Below are 24,194 nucleotides of genomic sequence, written 5' to 3'. Positions count from 1 at the left end.
ACTGGAATTTGGCAGGGGCACAATTCAACCCCAAACAATGGTTTTGTGACATTTCTGTCTTGCCCACATCTGAAGGGGAGAGCTATACCCCGCCATAGCTGAAGGGAACCCCACAATTCATTAACAGGTCGCCTTCAGCGGACACAGCGTATCAGTTGTTATTATCAACAAAAGACAGAGCAGCCTATGAAAGGAAGAAGTAAGCTGTATCCAGCCTGTGAAATCTTCCTGATTTCCAGGAGCATTCTGCATGTGGACCCAAGAATTAGGTGCCTTGGTGAAATAGCTGGATGCCTGTTAGAGATTGGAAAAGATGCTAACTCAGAATCCTGAATTTCCCTTACTTTTTTTGCTTGCTCCGTAGAACCAGGTTTCAAAGAAAACATTACACGTAGCGCCACCTAGAGGCCACTATGAGGACGATACCAAAAAGGAAAGAAAGCCTGTGTCTTCCCTTTTACACTTCTAGGCCATTATTCCAAACCCGCCCTTTTGACCCATCTTATGGAATTCTGCCATCACCCTGGATCAATGGGAAGGCATGCTTAAGCAACAGTTTGAAATAGTAAGAGATTTTTTTTTTTTTTTTTTTGCGGTACTGGGGTGAAACCCAGGGGCATTCTACCTCCGAGCTACAACCCCAGCCCTATTTTTTATTCTTTATTTTGAAACAGGGTCTCACTGAGTTGCAAAGGGCCTAACTAAGTAGCTGAGGCTGTCGTTGAACCATGATACTCCTGTGTCAGCCTCCCAAATGCTGGGATTACAAGCACGTGCCATCACGCCCGGCTAGAAAATAAAACTTTAATTTCATTTTTGCACCTACTTTCCCATGTCTCTGGATTTGGAAAGTCATTAAAATTTTATCATTTGACGAGGTCTTCAAATTTATCCATCCCCTACCCCACCAAACACAAGCATGCACAAAGCCCATAAAGGGCCTGAGATTTTAAAGTCTGCAAATGCCTGGCCAAAGACATCAATCAACATTAATTCTCCAAAGGAGAAAATGGAAATGAAAGGAGGATTCCAGTCATTCACGAGCTCTCCCACATCTTGTTAGGACACAGGGAGGTGGCAGCTAACACTGGACAGAAGACCAGTGGGGGGATCTTAAGATGCTTGATTCTAGGCCACTTATGGATGCTATTAATTTGGACTGCTGCTTTATGACAGCGAGTGGCAGTAATTAAAGCACACATTCTTTGAAGATAACACTTCTCAGAGGCTCTCAAGACTAAAGGCAATTTTAAAAATCATTAACATAGAAAAACACTATTGGCGTTTCCTTCTTTCTTTCTTTTTTTTAAAGTGGGTTGGGCATTGCTATCGTTTGAACTTCTCTCTCAAAGGCCTATATGTTAAAGGTCCTGTCCCAGGGTGGCGGAGCGGAGTGGTAGAGCACTTGACTATTGTGCACAAGGCCCTGGGTTTGATCCCCAGTAACAGAAAAAAACAAACAACAACAACAAACAAAAATTATGTGAGACTTCATGGGAGGACTTTAGGTCATTGGGAGCATGCCCTGGAAGAAGATAAAGGGAGCCCCAGTCCCATTATCTCCTTGTTCTGTTTTCTCTTTCCTGGCTCCACTAAGCCTGCCACCGTGATATGCTACCTGCTACAGGCCCAAAGCAACAGGGCCGACCAATCATGGATAAAAACCTTCAACACTGTGGGATAAAATAATGCTTTTCTCTTTATAAGTTTGTTATCTTAGGTATTAGTGATAGTAAAGGAAAGCTGACTAATACAATATGATAATATACAATCTACATGATCCTATTCACCAAGGTAACAGCAAGGAACCTGTAGAAAAAGACTAAAAGACCCCCTGAGGCTCTCTGATGGAGGAAGGGTATGGGGGCTTACTTCCCAGGTCAACAGGCAAGTACTGTGTGTAAAGCCACTCTGTGACTCAGTTTCCTCATCTGGAGCTAATAGTTCCTTCTTGATAAGGCTTTTGCGTTGATCCCAGGAGTTTATAGACTGCAAAGTGCCTGGGATAGTGTGACCCAGAGAAAGTTCTAGCAAATACACACCATTGCTCCCTCGGTGTTCTTGAGGGGTCTCAGCGTTATCCTAAAGTTATCCCAATTCCTTGTATTACAAAAAGATGTGTGCATGTGTGTGGGAGCTGGGGTTGGATAAAATGACCCCTCTCAGCAATCCACTAACCAAGAACAGAAATATGCCCAAAATATCCCAAAATAGGCCTCTTCTCCAAACTAAAAAAGGGAGGTTCTCCAGGTGCATAAGGTGGAAAATTTAAAGCATTAACCCAGTTGGATATTAATTTTAATCCATGAATAGATATTTCACAGAGAAATACAGCTGGTAAACAGAGGTATGAGAAACCATTGGACCTCATTAATTTAAAAAAATTAAAAATTAGAATACATTAACTGTTTTCAGCTATTATATTAACTAGGAAAAAATATGTTTTTTTTTAAAGGTATTACTCAGTGCTGCCAAGACTCAAATAAAGTCTCAGTTTTCATACGTTGCCAGTGAGAGCTAACTGGCGCAGGCTTTGAGCAAAACAAGCCGGCTGCGTGAGTGCAAAGCCAGACAGGCTCCTGCCCTTCAGCCCAGTCTTTTCATTTCTGAGAATCCAGCCAGAGGAAATTTTCCAACACAGGGGGAAAGTCACATCTACCCTCGTGTTCACAACAGCGAACACTATTTCCTATATTAGAAAACAAAACGAGATTGATGCTGGGGCTGGGGCGCGGCTCAGTGGTAGAGCGTTTGCCCAGCACGTGGGAGGCCCTGGGTTCCATCCCCAGCTTGGCAAAAACAAACAAACAAAACACTGTTATAATAAGAACAGTATAATATAAAAACTATATTGTGCCAATTTAATGGATCTAGGCATTAAAAGCAATAAAGAGAAATATAAAAAAAATGTTAACATGTTGAAATATTACCTGGAAAACATTGAACATCCATGGCAATCACTACTAGGAAAAAGCCTAAATTACACTTCCAAGATAGTAAGAGTGGATCAGCCTAGCATGGTGGTACAAGCCTGTAATCCCAGTTGTTTGGGAGGCTGAGACAGGGAGGATTGCAGGTTCAAGACCAGTCTCGGCAATTTAGCAAAACTCTCAGCGACCTAGAGAGAACCAGTTTCAAAAACTATAATCCCAGTACTTGGAAGGTTGAGACAGGAGGATCACAAGTTTGAGACCAGCTTCAGCAACTCAGTGAATCATTGTTTCAACATTAAAAAAAAAAAAATGGACTGCTAATATAGCTCAGGGTAGAATGCCCCTGGGTTCAGTCCCCTCTAGGATCAAAAAATAAATTAATTTAATTTAATTTAAAATAATTAACAGTGCATTTGTGAGAGCCCAGATTCTTTGTGTGATTCCTTTGTATTTTTCCTCTCCTTCCTTGCAAATTTTATAATTCATGATTTTATTACCTTTACGATAAAATTGCTTCCTGTTTCCTAAAAATCTTTCCTCTACTGTAGACACTAAAGAGCTGCTCACTGGCCCATATCCCACCACGAGATACCTCTCCTGGCTCCTCCATGACCTTTCTCAAGGGCAAGAGTTCTCTTTCCCTTTTTTATTTTTTATAGTTTGTGTTTGTCTATTATTTATTTATTTATTTATTTATTTATTATGTATTTAGTGGTACTGGGGATTGAACTCTGGCGCATTCTACCTCTGAGTCTTATTTTTGTTTTGCAACAGGCTCTCTCTAGGTTAAGGAGAGTCTCACTACTTGCTGAGGTTGTCCTTGAACTTTCGATCCTCCTGTCTTGGCCTCCCAAGTACTGGGATTACAGGCATGCTCCGCTACACTCCGCTCTCTCCCTTTTTCAATGCCCTATCTTGGCAGCGTCTAAGCTGCACTGAGCACCTAAGGCAATGGCCCTTCTGAGGTAAGAACAATACCACTTTGACTCTCCTCCCCTGAAGCAGCCAGCTGTTCCAAATACTTAGAAGCTCTGTGAACCCCTGGGAGAAGGAGGCATGAATCCAACACCAGCGGCATCCAGAGGATCCTTGCAAAGATGGAGAAGTTGCTCGTCCTGCCGCCAGGCTCAGCCTGAAGCCACCTGCATTTCTGTCACCTAGGAATGCCTTAAACGGGCCTAAACATTTTGATCAGAAGTAAAAAAGCAAAAGACAACCAAACAACACGGGAAAGGTTAAGTTGCAGTGCGTCTGTTTGATGAAATATTAGCCAATCTCTGAAACAACTGTGAATACAAAATACAGTAATGCAGCCAAGGGTCTCTAATGTTAAGTAGAAAAAAGCAGGTAATTCAATCACACATCCCATAATGACAAGTGCATAATAGAGTCGGCACGGACTGACCAATCATAGTTAACGTTTACGAGCCACCCGCTGTATGCAGGCACTAGGCCACGTGCTTGACACACATTAAAACTTCACAATGCTAAGTCTTAGAAGGCTTATTGCTCCTGTTTGGGAGAGGAGGAAATTAAGGCACCAGGAGGTTCAAGAATTCTCTGTAATCCTCCCAATGGCTAAGGTTTGGAACATTCTGGAAACTTTCCCAAGAACACACATCCCCCTAAGGAAGGAGAAGAGGCAGGATTTTGGGCATAGATAGTCTTTCTCCAAAGCTCATGCTCTCGTCTCCAAGACTGGAAGGCAATATGTAAGAAATTTAAAATGAAAGAATTTCTGTTAGAAAAGGGACTTTTCCCCCCTTTCCTTTATTTTAGTATGCTGTTTCTGCAATTGAAAGCCAGGGGGAGGGCAACAGAGAAGAGGTTAATGCTTGTGTTTGTGTGCATGGTTTTTTAATTATGTTTTGATCAAAAGACTAAATAAATGCCAGTCAAGTCTCTACAACACTTTGGGGAGACAGATAGGATGGAATATAGCCAGAAACAAGCCTTTTCCAAACCAACCAAAGAGCTCCAATTAGCTGCTAGCCCCCTCCCCCTTTTTCCACCATCTCTTCCGGTTTGAGTATGAATTCTAAAATCATAGGACTGTACTGAGAGAGGACCCAGAATCTCACAGAAGCCATTAATATCACACAGCTGTTATTGACTGAAAAAGCTGGGACTAAAACTTGGGTCTGATTCCTGATCCTGCATTCCTTCACAAACTTCTCATGGGCCAAATAGTCCCAGTGAGCTACCACAACCTGCATTTACTGAAGTTCAAAAACACCCCATAGCCCGAAAATGGCAATTCCACATACTTGTACAGTGTTTAATAACCCTTTAAAGTAGACAGATGATAGGGCTCACACATTCCATCTCACTTGAAATTCAAGTTACAAATGTTATAGTTCTAGTAATTGTGAAGCCATCCCAGAAACGGGGAAGTTGAAATCCACATAATATTTTTCAGAAGCAATTCTGGAGGGATGGGGGGGAGAGAAAGCACATAGGTCTGGTGACTCATTCAGAAAACCACATGCAATAAAAAAAAAAGATTTTTTTTTTCCAAAAGTGGTCTCCCATTTTCCCCCTGACCAAAGCTTCTCTGAAGAGAAGGAGCAAGTATTGGGGCTACTGGACCCTGTGCCAGGAGAGAGAGCAGAGTCAGAGCAGGCAGCCTGCCCTCCCCAGCACATAAACAGGCAGGAAGCAGCTGGCTCCCATGCGTGGGCTCCAAACCCAGTGCTCCTTCCTATGTGTCAGTAGAGTGGGCCTCAAATCCCAATTAACAGCTCTGAGGAACATTCAAGTTATTATCCTGTCCTTTGCCATTTCCTCAGCTGGCTTCCAGAGGGACAGCAGGTTCAGAGCCAGAACACAAAGTCCTCTGGTCAGACAGGACACATGGCCTAGTTCTCAAAGTCCATGAAAAAACCAAGAACCATTGTCTAGTTGTGTGGTCTCTAGGCAATTACCCCTTAGATACACATGTACACACACACACACACACTCACACACACACAAACACCAGGGACCCAGGAGGAGGACCACGGCCAAGCCTGCTCTGCAGAGACCATCTTCGCAAAAGGAGATTAAGTAACTACTCCACACCAATGCCCTCAACTCCCATCCATGCTTTCTTGTAGAATATCCCTAACCTACATCTCATGCTTCAGGAAACCAAAACAAGAGTCTGGGTAAGGAGGTGGGGTGGGGAGGACCTCAAAGACCAGCAGGTCCCAGTGGTAGCCATTTGAAGGTGATGCTCCAGGGAAAGCCGGACCCATCAGCAGAGAAAGGGAGGGGAAGCCAGTTACGACAGGAAGCAAGACATGACGCATCCAGGACTGAGTCCAGGCTGGACACCTGACCTGATGCTGGGCTCACTGAATCACCCAGGAAACTACTATACCAGCGTGGAAAGACCTGCTACACTGCAGCTACCCAGACTCTGGCCTCTCGGTAGCTCATTCACAAGGTGAAGGCAGTGGCTGCACCCCAGGGCTCCCCACTCACCTCCCTATTCAGAGCCTGGCAGGAGAATCCACTGCCCCCCTCAAGCAGTGCTTCCGCCACCACCAATACCCCTTCTGCCCAGAGGCCGGCCTCCATGAGCTCTCAGTGAACAGTGCGTGGAGGTGAGCCAGATCAGGGCCTCCTCCCTGGACCCCGAGAGTCCAGTCGGCGCTGCAGCCCGCCCGCCCGCCCACAGCCAGGCTGGGCCACTCACGGCATTCCTTCTCGTCACTCTTGTCGAAGCAGTCGGGCATCCCGTCACACTGCCAGGCGCCGGGGATGCACCGTCCGTTGCTGCACATGAAGTTGCCTGGAATGTTGCACTCGTTGGTGAAGTTGTTGCCAGGCAGCAGCTGGCTCTCTGTCGGGAAGAGGGGACAGGAGGTCAGAGGGGATCGCAGCAGCAGGGGCCCGAGCCCCCACCCAGCAGAAAGGACACAGGCAAGACCTCCCATTGTTATCTTCACCTCCCCGGGCCTTGGTTTCCTTGATTGTACAAAGGCCTGAGGATCTGCCCCATCCCACCACCAGGGACCTTGAAAGGGCTTAATGGAGAACAAAGGGGCAGCACTTGGGTGCTGGCCACAAATCAGGTGCTCACTGACTTCTACCAAAAAGACTGGTTAAAAACCAAACTGTTCTCTAGCCAGCAGCAAAGGCAAAGTTCAAGGTCCAGATAGGAGTGTGCACTGGACTCCCAATATCCTCAGCAGCAGGAACCCCACACTCCTTCTAGGCTCAGCAACCCCAACAATCACAGAGTCCTTGAATTGGGGCCCAGTTGGCAGGGATATGGGAAGACCACTTCACTCTAGGAAATAAGATGCCCAGATCTACAAACCAACCTGCCTGCGTTCTGACGGAGAGGAGCAGCCAAGATGAAACTTGAACTCAGGCCTTCTAAGCCCCAGGAGACTACCCCAGGCACTACCGCTGCCTGCCATGAATTACTGGAGATTTAGAACCAGCCCCAGCGGTCAGGTTCAACTCCACTGAATATAGTCATAAAATGCCAAGGCCCCCACCCGCAAGCCGCCCTAGAGCCAGAAAGCACCAGAAGCTGCTGAGTTCATCCCCTAGGGCACCCTCGAGGGGGGCAGATTTTCCTGATCAAGCTGGGCCAATGTGACCAATAGCTGAGAGTTTAAGGAGTCCTCCAGAAGTAAAACAGTCATGAGGATGAAGGAGAAAAAAAGGACCAGTTAGTTCCTCCTTCGGTGCTGTAGCTCCAAGTTCCCTCCTGAGTCACTCAATTAGCATTTCTTGGGCATGTATGACCAGACACTTGTGCTGTGTCTAAAAGACAGACCCAATGCTAGGGACCCCTCCCTCGGCCTGGAAAGGCCCACAGGCATAATAACTCAGGATAGTGAGAAAAATGAGGCTTCCTAGACCACCTGGGGGGCATGGGAGGGGCCCTTGCTCCTGTACAAACTTCTCCAGAGAGAAGCATCTCTAGATTTCAGTTATCCAGACCCCTTGGTGCATCCTCTTCCACGCCACTCTTCTTTCCACATGCTGTTGTTTTTACCTGAAATACCTTGAACCTGCTGGGTTTCCTGGGAAATTCCTACACGTGTGTGTTTGTGTGTTTGTGTGTGTGTCTGTGTGTGTGTCTGTGTGTCTGTGTGTGTCTGTGTGTGCGTCTGTGTGTGTGTGCGTGTGTGTGTGTGTGATACTAGGAATTGAACCCAGGGGCATTCTACCTTTGAAGTACACCACCAGCCCAATCTTATTTTTTATTTTAAAACGGGGTCTTACTAACTTGTAGAGGCTGGTCTTGAACCTGCAATTCTTCTGTCTCAGCCTCCCAAGGACTGGGATTACATGCGTGTGCCCCCACCGCGCCTGGCTCCTACACACCCTTTAACAAGCAACTGCTCCGCTGCCTTCTCTGGCTTCTCCAAGCACTTACTCTGCTGTCTGGCGATGCTACTTTTGGGGTGCTACTAAAAATATTTTATAACTCGAGCAAGCAGGCAACAGCCAGTTGGAATGGACGCAGCCACAGACAAGCAGCACCACATCGGCTTTGGTGCCAAGGATGGCTATTCCCTGCAGACCATCTGCCACGCTGTACTGATTAATAACCCACAAGCATGTCTCACTACTGAAGCGAGTTTTCATAGCTTGCTGGAGAAATGCAGAGAAAAGCGGGGGCAAAGGGCTCCACTCTGCCCAACTACCCAGTTCAGAACCCTAGAAATCTCCATTGACCCTTCCTGACTCCATTACCCCTACAGAAGTCTGATCGCCAACTCTCTATTGCCCCAGCCACTGCACAGTCCAAGTGGCCACCACCTCTTATCTCCATCACTGCCTGCCGTGACAGCCCAGCCGGGCCTCCCTGCCTCCTGTCCTGCCCCACTCCAATCCATTTTCCCTCTGTGGCCAGAAAGCTTTTTCTACACAGCAAGTAGATGGTGACATTTCTCTTTTCTTCTTCTTCTTCTTCTTCTTCTTCTTCTTCTTCTTCTTCTTCTTCTTCTTCTTCTTCTTCTTCTTCTTTTTTTTCAGTACTGGGGATGAAACCCCGGGGCATTTTATCTCTAAGCTATACCCCCAGCCCTATTTTTTATTCTTTATTTTTGAAACAGGGTCTCAATGAATTGCAAAGGGGCTCACTAAGTAGCCACGGCTGTCCTCGAACTACAGTCCTCTTGTCTCAGCCTTCCAAATGCTGGGATTATAAGCGTGCGCCACCACGCCCGGCTTGGGTGGTGACATTTCCTTATTACAAAAAAAACAATGAATGGCTCCCCAGTGTTCTTTAGACAAAATCCCAGGGAATCAAGAAAGATTCCTGGAAAGAGATAGAATCTGCAGTGGGTGTTGACAGTTACACAGAGATGAGAAGTAAGGGTTCTCCAGGCCTGAAGAACAGTGTCAGCAGAGACCTGGTGCAGGAAGGGTCAGCCCAGGGCACGGGAGGGTCTAGAATAAAAACAAAAATCAAAAGGTACACAGTCTGACTGCATGTTAAGAATTGTAAGTATATTATACTACTCCCTCTCTTGTTCTACCAATCAGATTTCACTGTTCAATCACAGCACTCAGTCCCATTGAACACAGACTCAACATCAGACTCCTTCTGAAAGCAACTCCAGAAAGTCACAACGCCGGGCGTGGTGGCACACGCTTGTAATCCCCGTGCTTGGGAGGCAGAGACCCAGCCACACTGGCATAAGAGACTCTGTTTCCAAAAATAAAATAGGTCTGGGAGTGTAGTCCAGAGGTAGAAGGGCTTCCAGGAACACCAAAAAAAAAAAAAAAAGAAAGAAAGAAAGAAAGTAACCAACAACCCCCAAAAGAACATGAAGCCAATTCACTATCTTCAGGCCAGGGGTCATGATGCTGGGGGTTGGGGTGGGGGGTGACGGGCAGGGACCTAGCAGGACAGCCAGGTACTCGATCCTTGTCAGACACCAAATACTCTACCCAGAAGCCCACGCGCCCCAGCTGTCCCCTGATGACTGCCCGGGGCTTCACCAGCAAGCAGGGAGCCCTCCGGGGCTGCGGAATGCAGAGCTATAGTTATGTTTTGCTTGGAAATCGCTTCTACTCGCCCTTGTGGAGCTGGCTCCTTAAAGGCAGCCCCCTCCCTCCGGAAAAGTTACTATGACCGTGAAAATCTTGTTCTGATAAACAGATTTCCGGAAGCAGAAAATTGGCCAGATTAGATTCCGAGGTGCTTGCTCCGAGAGTCAAAAGTCTGGCAGCACACGGACCTGACAAATGAACGGGTGGCTGCAGAGACCGAGCGCCATGTCCGTCACACACAGGTGGTCCCGCCGGCCATGGCTCCTGGGCCTGGTAGAGAGGTAGATTGTCTTTGCATTTTGAACAACTCCATTATTCAAGCAAAGATGCAGAGCTCAGTGCTTTTAAGGAATTGATAGCATCAAACGTAAAAAGAAGTCAAGGCAAAGAGAAATTAAATTCCATTGATTCTCTCTTCAAAGCCTTCCTCAAACCCATCCACTAAGCTGGCATCGCCCATGCAAGCCGCCATTATCTCTCGCTCCCTTTCAACTAGTGGGTCTGGACTGGGCCAATTTTGTCCCCGGGGAACACAGTCTCTGGAGTCATTGGGTTGCCATGGGTGGGGTGTTACTGGCATTTGGTGGGCAAAGACAGCAATGTTGCTCCTTATCTTGCTGTGCCCAGGACAGCCTCCCGCAACAAAGAATCACCCAGTCTGAAATGTCAGTCGCACTGAGATGGAGAGATCCTGGTTTAAAATCCATCCTGTTCTGTGCCACTTCCCCCTCCCTCCATTCCTTCCTTTCACACCCAGTGAGATTTCATATGCAACTGAGAGTTTCTCTGTAGCCTTAGCATGCATCTAAAATGCTTGTCTTGGTTTGCGAAGCCCAGAAGGATCTCACCCTGCCCATTCTTTTATTTTATTTTATTTTATTTTATTTTATTTGTGGTACTGGGGATGGAACCCAGGAGCATACTACCTTCGAGCTACAACCCTGGTCCTCTTTTTTAGTATTTTATTTTATTTTATTTTGGTGGTACTGGGGTTCCTGGAAACCCTTCCACCTCTGGGCTACACTCCCAGACCTTTTTTTTTTTTTTTTAAACAGGGTCTCGTAAGCCAGAGAGGCTGGCTTCGAACCTCTGCGATCCTCCTGTCTCCGCCTCCCAAGCCCGAGATTACAAGCATGCGTCACCACGCCCAGTTATTTTTAGTCTTTTTTTATTTTTTGAAACAGAGTCTCACTGAGTTGTAAAGGGCCTCGCTAAGTAGCTGGGGCTGGTCGCGAACTGCTCTCCTCAGGTCTCTGCCTCCGGAGTGCTGGGATTAGGAGCGTGCGCCACCAAGCCCGGCTTCCCTGCCCACTCTTGAAACTTCCTTTCCAGCTGTTCCCCTGATCATGCCCAGGTTCCCCCTGCAGTGAGCACCCAAACAGGCTATCTGCTGACCTTCAAGATTCCTCAGCACCCCCCCCCCACCTTTCACCTGGTGTTAGGAAAAGTATAGGGGATGATGACAAAGGTAATAAAACATTGCTTGGCTTTCTTAGAGTGGAAAAGAAAGGTGAAGAGAGACGTAGGTGAAGAAGAGACTAAATTTTGTGTCTCCTCTCCTCCCCTCTTCCCAATGTATATGATGCAGTCCTAATTCCCAGTACTTCAAGATGTGACTTTTCTTTAAAAATGGGGTCTTTGCCGGGCGTGGTAGTGCACGCTTGTAATCCCGGCATTTGGGAGGCTGAGACGGGGGAATCGTTGTTCATGGACAGCCTCAGCTACTTAGGCCCTTTGCCACTCAGTGAGACCCTGCTTCAAAATATAAAAAATAGGGCTAGGGGTGTCGCGTGGAGGTAGAATGCCCCTGGGTTCCAGCCCCAGTACCACACACACAATAATAATAATAATAATAATCATAGTAATAATAATAATAATGGAGACTTTAAAAAGGTAATAAAATTAAAATAGTCATTAGGATGAGCCCTAATTCAATATGACTGTCATCCTTATAAGAAGAGACTGGGACACCAGGCACCGAGGAATGACCACGTGAGGAGACGGGGAACGATGGCCACCTACAAGCCAAGGACAGAGGCCCCAGAAGAAACCAACCCCATGATATCTTGATCTCCGTCTTCTAGTCTATAAGCTGCTGCTATTTAAATTCCCCTATATGCCGGGCATGGTGGTGCACGCTTGTAATCCCCACACTTGGAAGGCTGAGACAGGAAGATCGCACAGGTTCAAAGCCAACCTCAGCTACTTAGTGAGGCTCTCAGTAACTTAGCCAGACCCTGTTTACAAATAAAATATAAAATAGGTCTGGGAGTGTAGCCTGGAGATAGAAGGCCCCTAGGTTCCATCCCTAGTACCACTAAAAAAAAAAAAAAAAAAAAAAAAAAAAAAAAATTCCCCTATATCAGTGGAGTCCTAGCAACCTAATCCAACCAGTGAACTCCTCCTGTCCACCCTTCAGACCACTGAGGTGCCCTCTCAGACACCCAACTTAAAGCTGGCCCTGTTTTTCATTCTGGTCCTATCCTTTATCTTCCTTTATCAGCTGCGCTGATGGAAGTATTTGCGCTATCTCACTGCTAGACTGGATGTCCCTGCAGGTAAAGAGGCACAGGTTCATTCAGCCCTGCATCCCAGGCACCTGTCTCTCCATAGGTCTTCAATAAATATCTGCAACAGCACTAAGATAACTAAGTGTCCTATTACTACTTCTCTCTCTACTCCACACACCCCTATACTTTTCCTTGGAAAGCTCCATCCACTCTTGACCCATTTTCCTAGTAGGTGAATGGAAACTATACATAGGTAGTTAAAGCAGGGAATGGGGGATGTCTAGACTTGTGCCAGTAAATTACTACCCTGTCTGCTTTAAAAGAGGCTAGAAATCTTTTCAGCCCGACGCAGGACTTTCTAGTGGCTGAAATATTTATCCCATCTTGGTGTCTTGGGATACATTTAGAATCCAGGAAAGACAAGCATTAGCACAAAGTTGGCTAGCTGGGGTTTCTCCTCCTCCCTTTTCTTTTTTTCATTAAGCTGAAAAATGAAAAAGAGTTGTTGCCCATTTTCACTGCAGCACATAGCTTACTTAAAATAAGTACACCATCTGGACCAAGAATGAAGGGGGAATAAAAAAAAAAAAAAAAAAAGAAAAAAAACCTAGTCCTCCCTCATCGGGCAGAGGTGAACAGCCTGCCAAGAAGCTTCTTCCAAAATCTCTAGCACCCATAAATCTATACTTGATGAGGGGGCCAGAACCGGGGCAATACAGAACCCCCACCGGCGGCTGCATTCTGCCGGCATCCTTCTAGAATGCGCAGACAGCGCTGCTGACTTTTCCAGCTGAGAAATGGGAATTCTATTCCACCAGCTGGATCCTCTGGATTCCCTCCGCTCCCTCTGCTCAGCTTCCCTCCCTGGGGGTACCTCTGTCACGGTGCAAAACAGAACTGACATCTGCAAACCATCAACAGGCTCTGCTTCATTCCTCTGTTTTGCTTCCTAAAGATCGGGGTCTGGATGCTCAGTGAGCAGCAGAGTAAGACACGCAAACATGCATATGTACAGACACACGTGCGGCTTAGCATTCAACTCTGCAGATCTCAAACAGATCTTCCCTAAAACCTCCCCAGAGAGTTAACATCCTCTTCCACTGTCTGGTGCCAACAGACACAGTGTTATGGGGCCACCGAAAGAAACCGTCTGTTTCCTCTGTGATTCCAGTATTGAAACATTCGCACACACAGGTGTGTGCACTCACGTATATAGACATCATTCACGTGTGGGCACAGGTGAGGCCACTTAGGGAGCCGATCTCTGATGATTTGCTTGTGAGCAGCCCTAGAAAATTCTGAAAGCCCCTCGATTCCAGACAGACAGGGCCAGAGACATCTGTCCTGTGCGTTTCCCAAAGCCATTCGGTTCTCATCAAACAAAACTACTTCAGGCTGGAGTGTGGCTGCGGGGAGTGCTGTGGCTGTCACCAAAAGGGTGCAGTCATGCAAGGATGCCTGGATGTGTGGTGAGGATGTGCCTCTGGCCCCACTACCTCAGCCCAGTCATGTCTCCAGCCGAATACAGGCTGTGCACAGCACCCTGCCCTGTGCGCTCATTCCACTAGTTCCTGCCTCCATTTACCTATCTGTTCAAGGAAGGTAGAAATTGCAGAGAAGGCATACCGTGACCCTCAGGTTCAGCCCAGGACTGCTGATCCTTGGTATTCACAGGTTTCATATTAACATAGTCCATGACTCTTAAGGAAGATTATCTGTAATTTTGCCCCAGGAACAACCTGTAGATGAGGCAGTTACCTGGCTCGTGGGTGAGCCTCGCTGCCTGCCCAGCGTCTGCACATCACACAGCTCCGTCCTTTGTTTCTCCCACAAAGTGTGAAGCGGCAAGCGTTACAAAATGATTTAAATGCTTCGTTTCCTTCTTAGAAGAGGAGTTAGCAAAGAAAGCCAATGGCTAGTATTCATGAAGCAAGCCCAGAGAAAGTGAGGGGGTTTAGGAAAAGGACGGGTTTTCACCAGAAAATAGCTTTATAAATTATTTTTGCCTCGTATTTATGGCCTCATTAAGGGCCTGAAGCCGTTACTTACATTTTTTAGTTATGCTTCATTGCATTTCATGAGGAAAATTATGTCAGAATGGTACTAGTGTAGTGGGAATTTGCAGAGGTGTGGGGACGCAGCTTTTACAAGATCCGAGGTCCAGAGTTCCGAGGCCTGAGAGCAACACCAGAGGATGTGTGCATCAAGATACTGACCTGCAAGGTGAGCCCAGAACCCATCACCAGCCTGGTCTCCATCCCTCCCTAGGCTCCTTTGAACAGCCTTAAAAAGCAGATTATTATTGACTCTTCACTAGGGAAGATCTATTATCTATTAAAACACTTAAAACTGGAGTTTAACACCAGTTCAATATCTTTATCTCTTAAAAGAGCCCCATGAAATAGGCACTCTACCCATTTTGCAGATGAGGAAACTGAAATGGAAGAAGTAACTTGCCCGAAGGCACACAGCTAGGATAGTCTACACACGGTCAGATAGGGCAAGAGGCCACATTATGGGTACAATGTAAGTGCCTGTGTAAGAGAGAAGATAATATCCTCAATATTTTTCTTGAGAAAATTCAAACTGTTTTCATAATCTCTATGAACAATTTTCTACCAAGATGAAGAATGGAATTCTTCCTGGTAGAAGGGGTGGTACAACTAACCTTTATTTCACCAAGGTTCAGAGTTAATGTTTTCTATCATCAAAATCTATTGCAAATGCCTAGGTTTTTTTTTTCTCCCAACCATTTAAAAATGTAAAAACAAAAACAAAAACAAAAAAATCTTCTCAGCTCAGGGAATATTTAACAACAGGTGGTGGGCTGGCTCCAGCCCACTTGCCTACCAACTTCTGTGCTGTCAGGCAAGGGATCTTATGTGAAGGAAAAGATGACAAAGGTGTCCAATCTCAGGTTCCTCCTCCCATCCCATCACACCACCGCACTGACATGATCCCTGTTGCTAGGGACTGCGCCTCTCAAAAAGAGGACCTTGCCCGTGCTGCTGCTAGCATGTCCTCAGCAACTATCAAGGCCACCCAAAGCCATACCACAAATGACCGCTGACTAAACAGGTGAGGAACAGAACCTGCAGACCCCTAAGGACTTTTCCAACCCTGACACTCTTCAATTCTGCAAATTTATCTAAACGTATTTTGAACTCATTTTTATTTTGCCATGCAAAATACACTGGATGCATGAAGCTGGGTCTGCGGCATGCTTCTAAGCTTCCAAGAAGTGTGGCACAGGATTGAGGAGCTTCTGCGCCGCGAGGCTGCAAAGCCTCTGTTTCCACTCACAGTGGCGTCCAATCAAGGGCGGCTGCATGAGTCCTGGGCGAGAGTCCTGAGCCTTTTGCCCTTTCGGCTTCCAACAGCAGCTGCAGCGGGGGGAGTGATGTTAAACCGAGGGAGAGGAGAGGGGACAGCTTTATGACCGATTTTATGAGGCTAGCGATAAGCTAGGCGCAAGAGCGGGCCAATTGACGCCACGCTTCAGCAGCCCTCAGAAAGAGCCACAGGGTCAAGATGAAGGATTGTGCTCCAGGCCCAAGTTCAGCCGTGCGTCCAGGGACCAGGGAAACGGTTTCCAACAGTCACTGGGAACTATTCTGCAGCTAACTCTCTGCTTCACACAGATACCCCGTAGGCAGGGCAAAAGTGGAAAATACCAACGCCAACCTGAGAATAAGAACAAAAGACAAAATGATCTTCATTTAAGTCAAAAGCACATCTTTATGAGCTCAGGTTAAGGAAGGATTTCTGAAATAAGACTCAAAAATGCACAGACCATAAAGGAAGAGACTGATATGTGAAACTCTTCATTATCCATTGACATTGTAAACAAAGTCAAAACAAGTCATTCTCTTAAAAAAAAAAAAAAACCCTCCCATACAGATGAACTACAAAGTGTGGACAGCTGGAAATTTTCTTATAAAACTATGTAATAAAACGCTAGCAATCCAATCTAAAAGAAAAATGGACCAAGCACAAGAACAGGTACTTCCACTGATGAGGAAACTCGAATAGCCACTTGATATGCACTCAACCTCCTTGTAATCAAAGAATGATTAATAGAACAAGGAAGCTCTCTCTCACACCCATCAGACTTGCAAACATGTGAAGTGTGACACTCTCAAGTGGCCAGAAGAGGGGGAGCAACAGGAGCTCCCACGCGGCACGCGGTGGAGGAACTCTGAAGGGCAATTCGACAGCTCCTCCGGAAGCTGAAGACGCTCACAGCGCGCTCAGCCAGAGGCTCCTCTCCTGGTCCTCACCCTGGGCTGGGATCACACATGTGCTGTGCACAGACAGCTCCAAGAGAACAGCCACTGCGACACTGACGGACCAGAAAACTGGAAGACAAACTACATGTTTGTCCAAAGGAGAATGAAGAGGGGAAAACGGAGTTCATTCACAAGATGGGGCAGTACCCAGCAAGCAAACAAACACCAGTGTCATGAATGAACATGCTTAATAATGCAGAGAAACTGCATGCTAAGAGAGAAAGCCAGAGTTGCAGAACACCACCCATGTCAGGCTTTGCTATTTTAATGGATACAAACAGATGGAAAGGTGTTCTTCAAGTAAACCAGAAAGATAAATACCGAACCCGGGCTAGTGACCACCTCTGGCCAATGGAATCAGAGAAGGCTAGCAACGAGGTCCAAGTGCAAGATGCCTTTCTTTAAGCAATCTGAAGCGGCTCGGCAACAAACTGGGAGACCGTGGAGCTGTGGAGTGATGGGCACACTGCCTGCGTGGTGTGCTTCTTAGACGCTTTACCCTTTAAAAAGGGTTTCATTAATAAGATTCATTAGAGAGCATCAAAATGACACTAATATTTGAGAAAGCCCCACACGCGACAAATGGAACGATTTATCACAAATATTCTAAGCTTCGGGAACCATCCCCTCAGCTACAAAGGAAGGAGAGATTAAAAGGGGCAAGTGTTTGCCCTGGGGGGGGGGGGAAGAGCAGATGCAAGAATGTCTATTATGGGAGATTTAGTCCATTATGAACTTTTCAGTTTCTGAAATGCAGCAACAGTTGCAGGGTAAAAGCCAACTGTGGAAGAAAAAAATAAAACACATTAAGAGAGACTTACCCACCCACCTTATTAAGCCATGACATTCCAAGAATAAAAATAGCTAGGGCTGGCCAGCATGACAGACACTCCAAATACTAACGCCCCAAGAATTCAGGGTTGGAAAAAGCACTGTTAAGCCATCTCGTTCTTAGAATAGAGCCCACCATCTGCTTTCTTACCCACCCCTCAATGTGGAGCTACGGAGGACTCAGTGAGAGAGGTTCAACTGGGCTGGAGGCTGTGACTTTGTAATTAGGGGCTCTTGGCTTTTGCCACTAAGGAGCACAGAAGAAGCCGGGCATGGTAGTACACTCCTGTAATTCCAGCATTTGGGAAGCTGATACAGATGCCATGATTGCAGGCTCAAGGCCAGCCTCAACAACTTAGTGAGACCCTGTTTCAAAATGAAAAAGAAGCCAGGCGTGATGGTGCACGCTTGTAATCCCCGCACTTGGGAAGCAGAGACAGGAGGATCGCGCAGGTTCGAAGCCAGCCATGCTGGCTTAAGAGACCCTGTTTCTAAATTTTAAAAAAGTAAAAAAATAGGTTTGGGAGTATAGCCCGGAGGTAGAAAGGTTTCCAGGAACCCCAGTATCACAAAAATTAATTAATTAATTAATTAAATAAAAAAAATAAAATCGGGCTGGAGGGATAGCTCAGAAGTAGAATGTCCCTGGGTTCAATAGCCAGTACCACATACACACACACACACACAAAGAGGAGCACAGAGCAAGTCATACGGGGAGTGGAGGAGCCTGTCTCTCTTTTCTACTGGACGAACAGATATTAATATGCAAGATCATCATGCATGGGCTCAGGAGTCAGCCAGACCTGGGTTCAAGTGCCTAATACTCTTATAGCCTATAATAGCCGGGTGACTTCAGACAAATGAATTATCCTCTCTGAGCCCCAATTGTCCATTTGTTAAACTGAGGTAACCCCGCCACTCTGGCAGCATTGCTGAGGGATAGGAGGATATGAGACAGGTAGATATATTAACATAAACAGAAGGATTAAGCATGTATGTTGGTGGCATACACTAGAGTTTAAAAAGCAATACTCGTATTTGTTACTTCTTCTTTCCCTCCATACACTTTCACAGATTCTCCTCCCTGTACTGGTGAGGTTGGCAATACTCAGAGAAGACCAGGTCCCTTTCCTTGCCTGCCTCCCTAGGATGGGCACAGCCTGGGTAGGTGCGAAGCCAACTAGAATCGGGGCTGGTTGGCTGGGAACTGGGGTCATTTAGATTCAAAAAAAAGCAAACCACAGGAAAGACAACAGGTTTTCAAGACACAGCTAAGGATCTCACAACGCAATCCCGACTGTGTATCTTTTAGGACAGTATCACCTCAGCTCAGTAGTTCCTAAGAAATAACTGGCCATCCCTCAGTCATCCCAGGGCTCTCTACTACAAACTATAAACAGGAACCGACTCTTCCAAACAGTGTGGCTAGGAAGCAGGTCAAAAGAGAAAGACACACAGGACACGGCACTGGGAGCTGGGAGGCTGCTTCACCACCTGGTCTCAGCTTCCCTCTGTGTACAGCCCTGGCTGATGACGTCCCAGGTCCATTCTCAACTTGCGCATTTTTTGTTTCTGTGGATACATACCCGGTCCGTGGTCCCCAAAGCAGGTAGACACAAAACTTCCTGCCTACCCTAGATTTATCCTTCCTTCCTTCCATTCTTTTAACTAGGGATTGAACTCAGGGGCATTCTACCTCTGCACTACATCCCTAACCCCATTTTTTTTTTTTTTTTAATTTTGAAACGGGGTCTCATTAAGTTGCTGAGGGCCTTGCTAAGTTGCTAAGGCTGGCCTGGAACCTGTGATCCTCCTGTCTCAGCCTCCAAAGTACTAGGATTATAGACATGCACCATATCCAGCCCAGGTACATTCTTCAGCACAGCAAACTAATGCCTAGAGTTGACAACCAGGTCTTCCTCTAAGAACTGAGAACATCCTGCAAGGCAGGTACAGAGGGTCAAGGAGTCGGAAATGGAACAGCCTGTCAAAAGGCAGGCCTAGAGCCGGCCAAGGAATCCAGGTTTCTGGCCTCTGATAAGACTCTGGCCTCTGTACTTTAGAACTTTAACCTCCTCTGCCGTCCACTAGGCCATGGCTGTTTCCACGCTCACCTGCACCACGAGGAAGTGTCTACGAAAGGGCCAGGAATCAGACCTGCCTCCCGTCCCTCTGGGCCCAAGGGCCTCTCCAGTTCACTTCAATTATCCACAATCTCCCATCATGTCTCAGCAAATGAACAATTGTTTGGCTTATCACTTACGATTAGGACAGGAGCTCTGTCAGGGAATCAAAACCACCAGTCAAGTAAGTAGGGGAATGCATATTAAACGGTGTGGCTTTTTAAATTTTCTTAAGTAGCTTAATCCATTAAGCCATCCTGCCTGCTCCCACAGTCTGCTCACGCAGACACCCTCCCTCCGCGCTGAGCCGACGACAGGCCCTCCATCATGAGGAATTAGCTGACTTCTTGAGCAAGTGCTGTTGGTGCCTCTAGCAAATGCCGGAGTCAAGAAGTATATACTGCTGGGGGTCCTCGCTTGGGCCGGCGTGTGCTAATGATCGGAGCTTTCAGATCTCTGGAGCAAGCGATTTACCTCCGCGAGAGACTCATCTGATTTGGTGAATTGAAGGGCTGAAACGGTGCGGGTGAACCTGTTTGTGTTTTCCAGATGGAGAAAGGTAGTTTTGGACTGTACAGAAAAAAAGCAAGTTTAAAAATTAAAGAGGGATTACAGAGTTCTTCTTATTCCGGTCCACCCTGGACCCCACGAGCTCTGAATTCTAATTCTACTCCTTCCAGACTCAGGAATGGCTTTAACCCTAAGCGTCTCTGTTTACTCATCGACAAAACGGAAGCAGAATAGACGCAGCCGTCACAAGCTCCTGAGGTAATCAAAGAGCTGTCGCAAGCCAGCTGAGTATTGAAGCCATTGAAACGCAGGCCTGAAAAACATTAGACCCCTCAGGGCACATCTCCTACACCAGAAGACTTCTTAAGGAGGAAAATAAAATACGGCAAATTTAGTGGAAGCATCAAGATGTTTCACACATTTTATGACAGAACAGAGACGAAGGCCATAAGATTAACCAGGGCTCATATCTTAAAGGTATTATTATTCACTATTAAAGAGTTACTATTACATAAAAGCTAGATGTAATGTAGATACATAATATGTCATTTCCCAAGGCGTACCATTATAATGTAGCTCCATGATTAATAATTAGAGGAAGGGTGATCTGAACTGAAAGGATGCACCCTGAGCTCAATACAGTACAATCACACCAGGCAAGAGGAGAGAGCAGAAGGGAGCTGCTCATTAGGAAATGATTTTTCAATAAATTGAATGCTATGCCTCACGGCGTGGCTCAAGCTCTTCTGGTTATCCTTGGTGCTCTCTACTGATGGGGGATGCCAATACCACGAGGCTGGCATAAGTCAAAGGCCTGGAGGACGCAGAGACCAGGACTGGCTTTTAAATAGGTTTAACCCCTGCAGTCCACACACTCTCCGATCTGCAGGTGGGTTCCTGCCCCCATCACTGTCCTGCATCTGCGCTGACCATCACCAATGATGTCCCCAGGCTCCCAACACTCAGTTAAAGGTGATTTTCCTACCATCTACATTGCACAGTTCCACTGCATTGGGCTACCTGGACAAACTTCTTCCTTCTGACCTGCAGTTCCCTCAGCCTCCCGAGGGATGCCCCCTGCCCCCTGCCTCCCTACACCCCTGGCTCTCTCATCTTGGAGGCCTCTCTCTCCACCCACCCTGTGACAGCCTCCAGTTCTGCTCTGTGAGCAAGGTACATCTGCCCTGGACACACCATCTAGTCCACTGTTAGGGTGGATCATGCCCAAATTACACCTCAAACTAAGCACTTTCCTGTCCATTTTATCCTCCAACCCCAACTTCAGCCCTGACCCCATCACACACACACACACACACACACACACTCTCTCTCTCTCTCTCTCTCTCTCTCTCTCTCTCTCTCACACACACACACACACACACACACACACACACACACACACACAAAGATATTCCTGCCTTGCCACGAGCTCAATACATTCAAAACAGAACTTTGGGGAGTTTTTGTGTTTTGGTTTGGTTTAGTTTGGTTTGGGTTTGGGTTTTTTTTGGTACTAATGATTGAACTCAGGGGCATTCTACCTCTGAGGTACAGCTTCAAGCACTTTTTTTACTTTTATATTTTAAAACATGGTCTCGCTGGGTGTGGTGGCTCAGTCTTATAATCTCTGTACTTGGGAGGCTGAGACAGGAGGATCGCACAGGTTCAAAGCCAGCCTAAGTTACTTAAAGAGGCTCTCAGCAACTTAATGAGACCTTGTTTCCAAATAAAATATAAAATAGGTCTGGAAGTATAGCCCAGAGGTAGAAAGCCTCTGGGTTCTACCCTCAGTACAACCAAAATAAGCAAACAAACAAACAAACAAATAAACATGGTCTCACCAAGTTGTTGAGGGTGACACTAAATTGCTGAGGCTGGCCTTAAATTTATGATTCTCTTGTCTCAGCCTCCCCAGCACCAGGACTACAGGCATGTGCCACCACATCTGAAAATGTTTGGGTTTCCTAAACCTTCCCCTCTTGTACCTCTCAATATCTCACCCATCCCTCTCCCTCATCCCATCCACATTCGGCAACACGTGGTCATGATTTCCCACATTCGTTTTTCTCCTTATCCCTGCTACTCACAACCCTAATGCAAAGCCTTCTCTCTTCCCTATTTTGCAGCAACAGCAACCTCATTGGCCTTTTTGGTTCCAGTCCTGCCCCAGAAGAGGCACCCTCCTCACAACTGGTGAGCAAATCTCAGCATGTCACGTGCTATTTCAAATCTCCCTGAAGGGTGAGGCCAAGGTCCTTGAGTCAGCGCGAGAGGCCCTGTGTAGATCAGCCAGCCCAGCTCCCCAAAGATCTCTCCCCGCCACCTCCCCAGAGCAGTTTATATGCCCCCTCAAACCTTTTGACATAACCTAACCAAACTAACCTAACCTCTGCCTCTCCAATGGCCATAAAGATCCATACACTTATGTTGCCCTGCCTGTCTTACCCACAACCCAGAGGCTGCTTTTACACCAGAGAAGGGAAGGTCCTGCTGCAGCCCAAGGCCTGGACAGAATGTTTGCTAAAAGGGAGGGATAGCCAGCTGCACTGGCACACACAGGTAATCCCTGTACTTGGGAGACTTAGTGAGGCTCTCAGCAATTTAGTGAGACCCTGTTTCCAAATAAAATATAAAATAGGTTTGGGAGTATAGCCCAGAGGTAGAAAAACCCCTGGGCTGTTCCACCTTCAGTACCACCAAAAAAAAAAAAAAAAAAAATATATATATATATATATATATATATATATATATGATGTTTTTTTTAAAAAAAAAAAAAACATTATTATCCTCTTTCCTGAGAAGCCCATGGTCACTGAGATTTCTTCACCTCTGGGTTTGCTTGAGTGAACAATAAACTTCACAGCCCAAAGAAAAACTTCAAATATAACTTCAGATTCCATCCCCAGGATGTAAGAGGGCACAAAATCTTTGTGTGTGAGGGCATTCGGCATTCTTTGACACAGCTGCCCATGAGACAAACCCTACCTTCTGGGACCAGCGCCCCAGTCTCAGAGCCAGCATACAGAAGCATAGGGCAGATACCTGCGACGACAGAGGAGAGGAGGCAGGCCCGGTGACCCAGGGGCATCAGCACTGATTCCCCTGTGCAGGGGGCTGAGACAGCCTCTCCATGGAGCCCCAGAATTCTCAGAGAGGTGAGTCTCCCTGCTCCCCAGTGCAAGTCCCAAACCAGCAGCACCCTATCCTTGGTGTTTATTTGTTTCTTTCTGTATCCAGGGAGTGAGACAGCTGCAGCAATGGCATTTAGGGCTTGGACTCTCATCCAGAGCAGGAAAAGAAGCAAGGCCTCTGCAGCCGGAGGCGGTGAGGATGGCCTGGCAGGGACAAGGCCATGGCCACGGAAGCCCTGAGTGCAGGCCCCTGGATATCCCGCTCCTGGCAGCCCTGGCGTCCTCAGAACTAGCAACCTGCTTGTTTACTAATAAGGAAGATGGCAACTCTCCATCCACATGCACTGGACATGAAGAGTGCGGACTCCGTGTGAACCTGCTAGGAGAGTTCAGAGAGCAAGACTGACGTGGGCAAAGCCAGAGAATAAAGAAACATCACGGCCTGGAACCGCCAGCACCGCACCAGCTCCAGAGCGCTCCCAGCTCTCCTGGTGTGCATCCTGGGCCCTTCCGCTAACCACATGAGAGACCACGGCTTTTAGGAGACGTGAGGCAAGAGATCCAGCTTCTCCCTGCACACCCATGAGAATCAGCTCCCACAATTCTCCCGCCACTGCCAGGCAAGGCGTCTCTCCACCTCCCAGCACGATCCACGCCGGGCTGCACACACGAGAATGCATTTACATGCAGCCAGGACTCTCCAGCCAGAAGGAAAAATTTCACCTAATTAAATAAAAACAAAGCAGAAAACCAAGGCCTTTAACTAGGGCCAAAAAGAAGAAGGGCAACTTGATCTTTTATGGAGCTTTAGAGCCAGGAATGTTGATGATTTTTTTTTTCTTTCTAAATTAAACTCTTAAAT

At 46.8% G+C, this 24,194-nt stretch overlaps 1 protein-coding gene across 5 annotated transcripts in view; it reads right to left on the bottom strand.

Moving 5' to 3' along the window:
• LDLRAD3 (low density lipoprotein receptor class A domain containing 3) overlaps positions 1 to 24,194 on the bottom strand; it is a gene marked incomplete at both ends in the record, with an annotated part of 266,525 nt that overhangs the window by 167,987 nt on the left and 74,344 nt on the right. For 3 of the 5 annotated variants that reach the window (XM_080695905.1, XM_080695907.1, XM_080695908.1), the window contains one exon: positions 6,613 to 6,759. The exons of 1 other annotated variant lie outside the window; for it this stretch is intronic. In XM_080695905.1, the coding sequence (XP_080552031.1) occupies positions 6,613 to 6,759 (147 nt within the window). Of the gene's footprint in view, positions 1 to 6,592; positions 6,760 to 24,194 lie in introns of all 5 variants that reach the window. One more of the 5 variants, XM_080695906.1, reaches the window with a different exon arrangement.

Source organism: Muscardinus avellanarius, assembly GCF_963383645.1.
Source record: "Muscardinus avellanarius genome assembly, chromosome: 1".
Classification (NCBI taxonomy): domain Eukaryota; kingdom Metazoa; phylum Chordata; class Mammalia; order Rodentia; family Gliridae; genus Muscardinus; species Muscardinus avellanarius.
The sequence above is the reverse complement of the archived record's forward strand: the minus strand, read 5'-3'. Positions and strand labels throughout refer to the sequence as shown.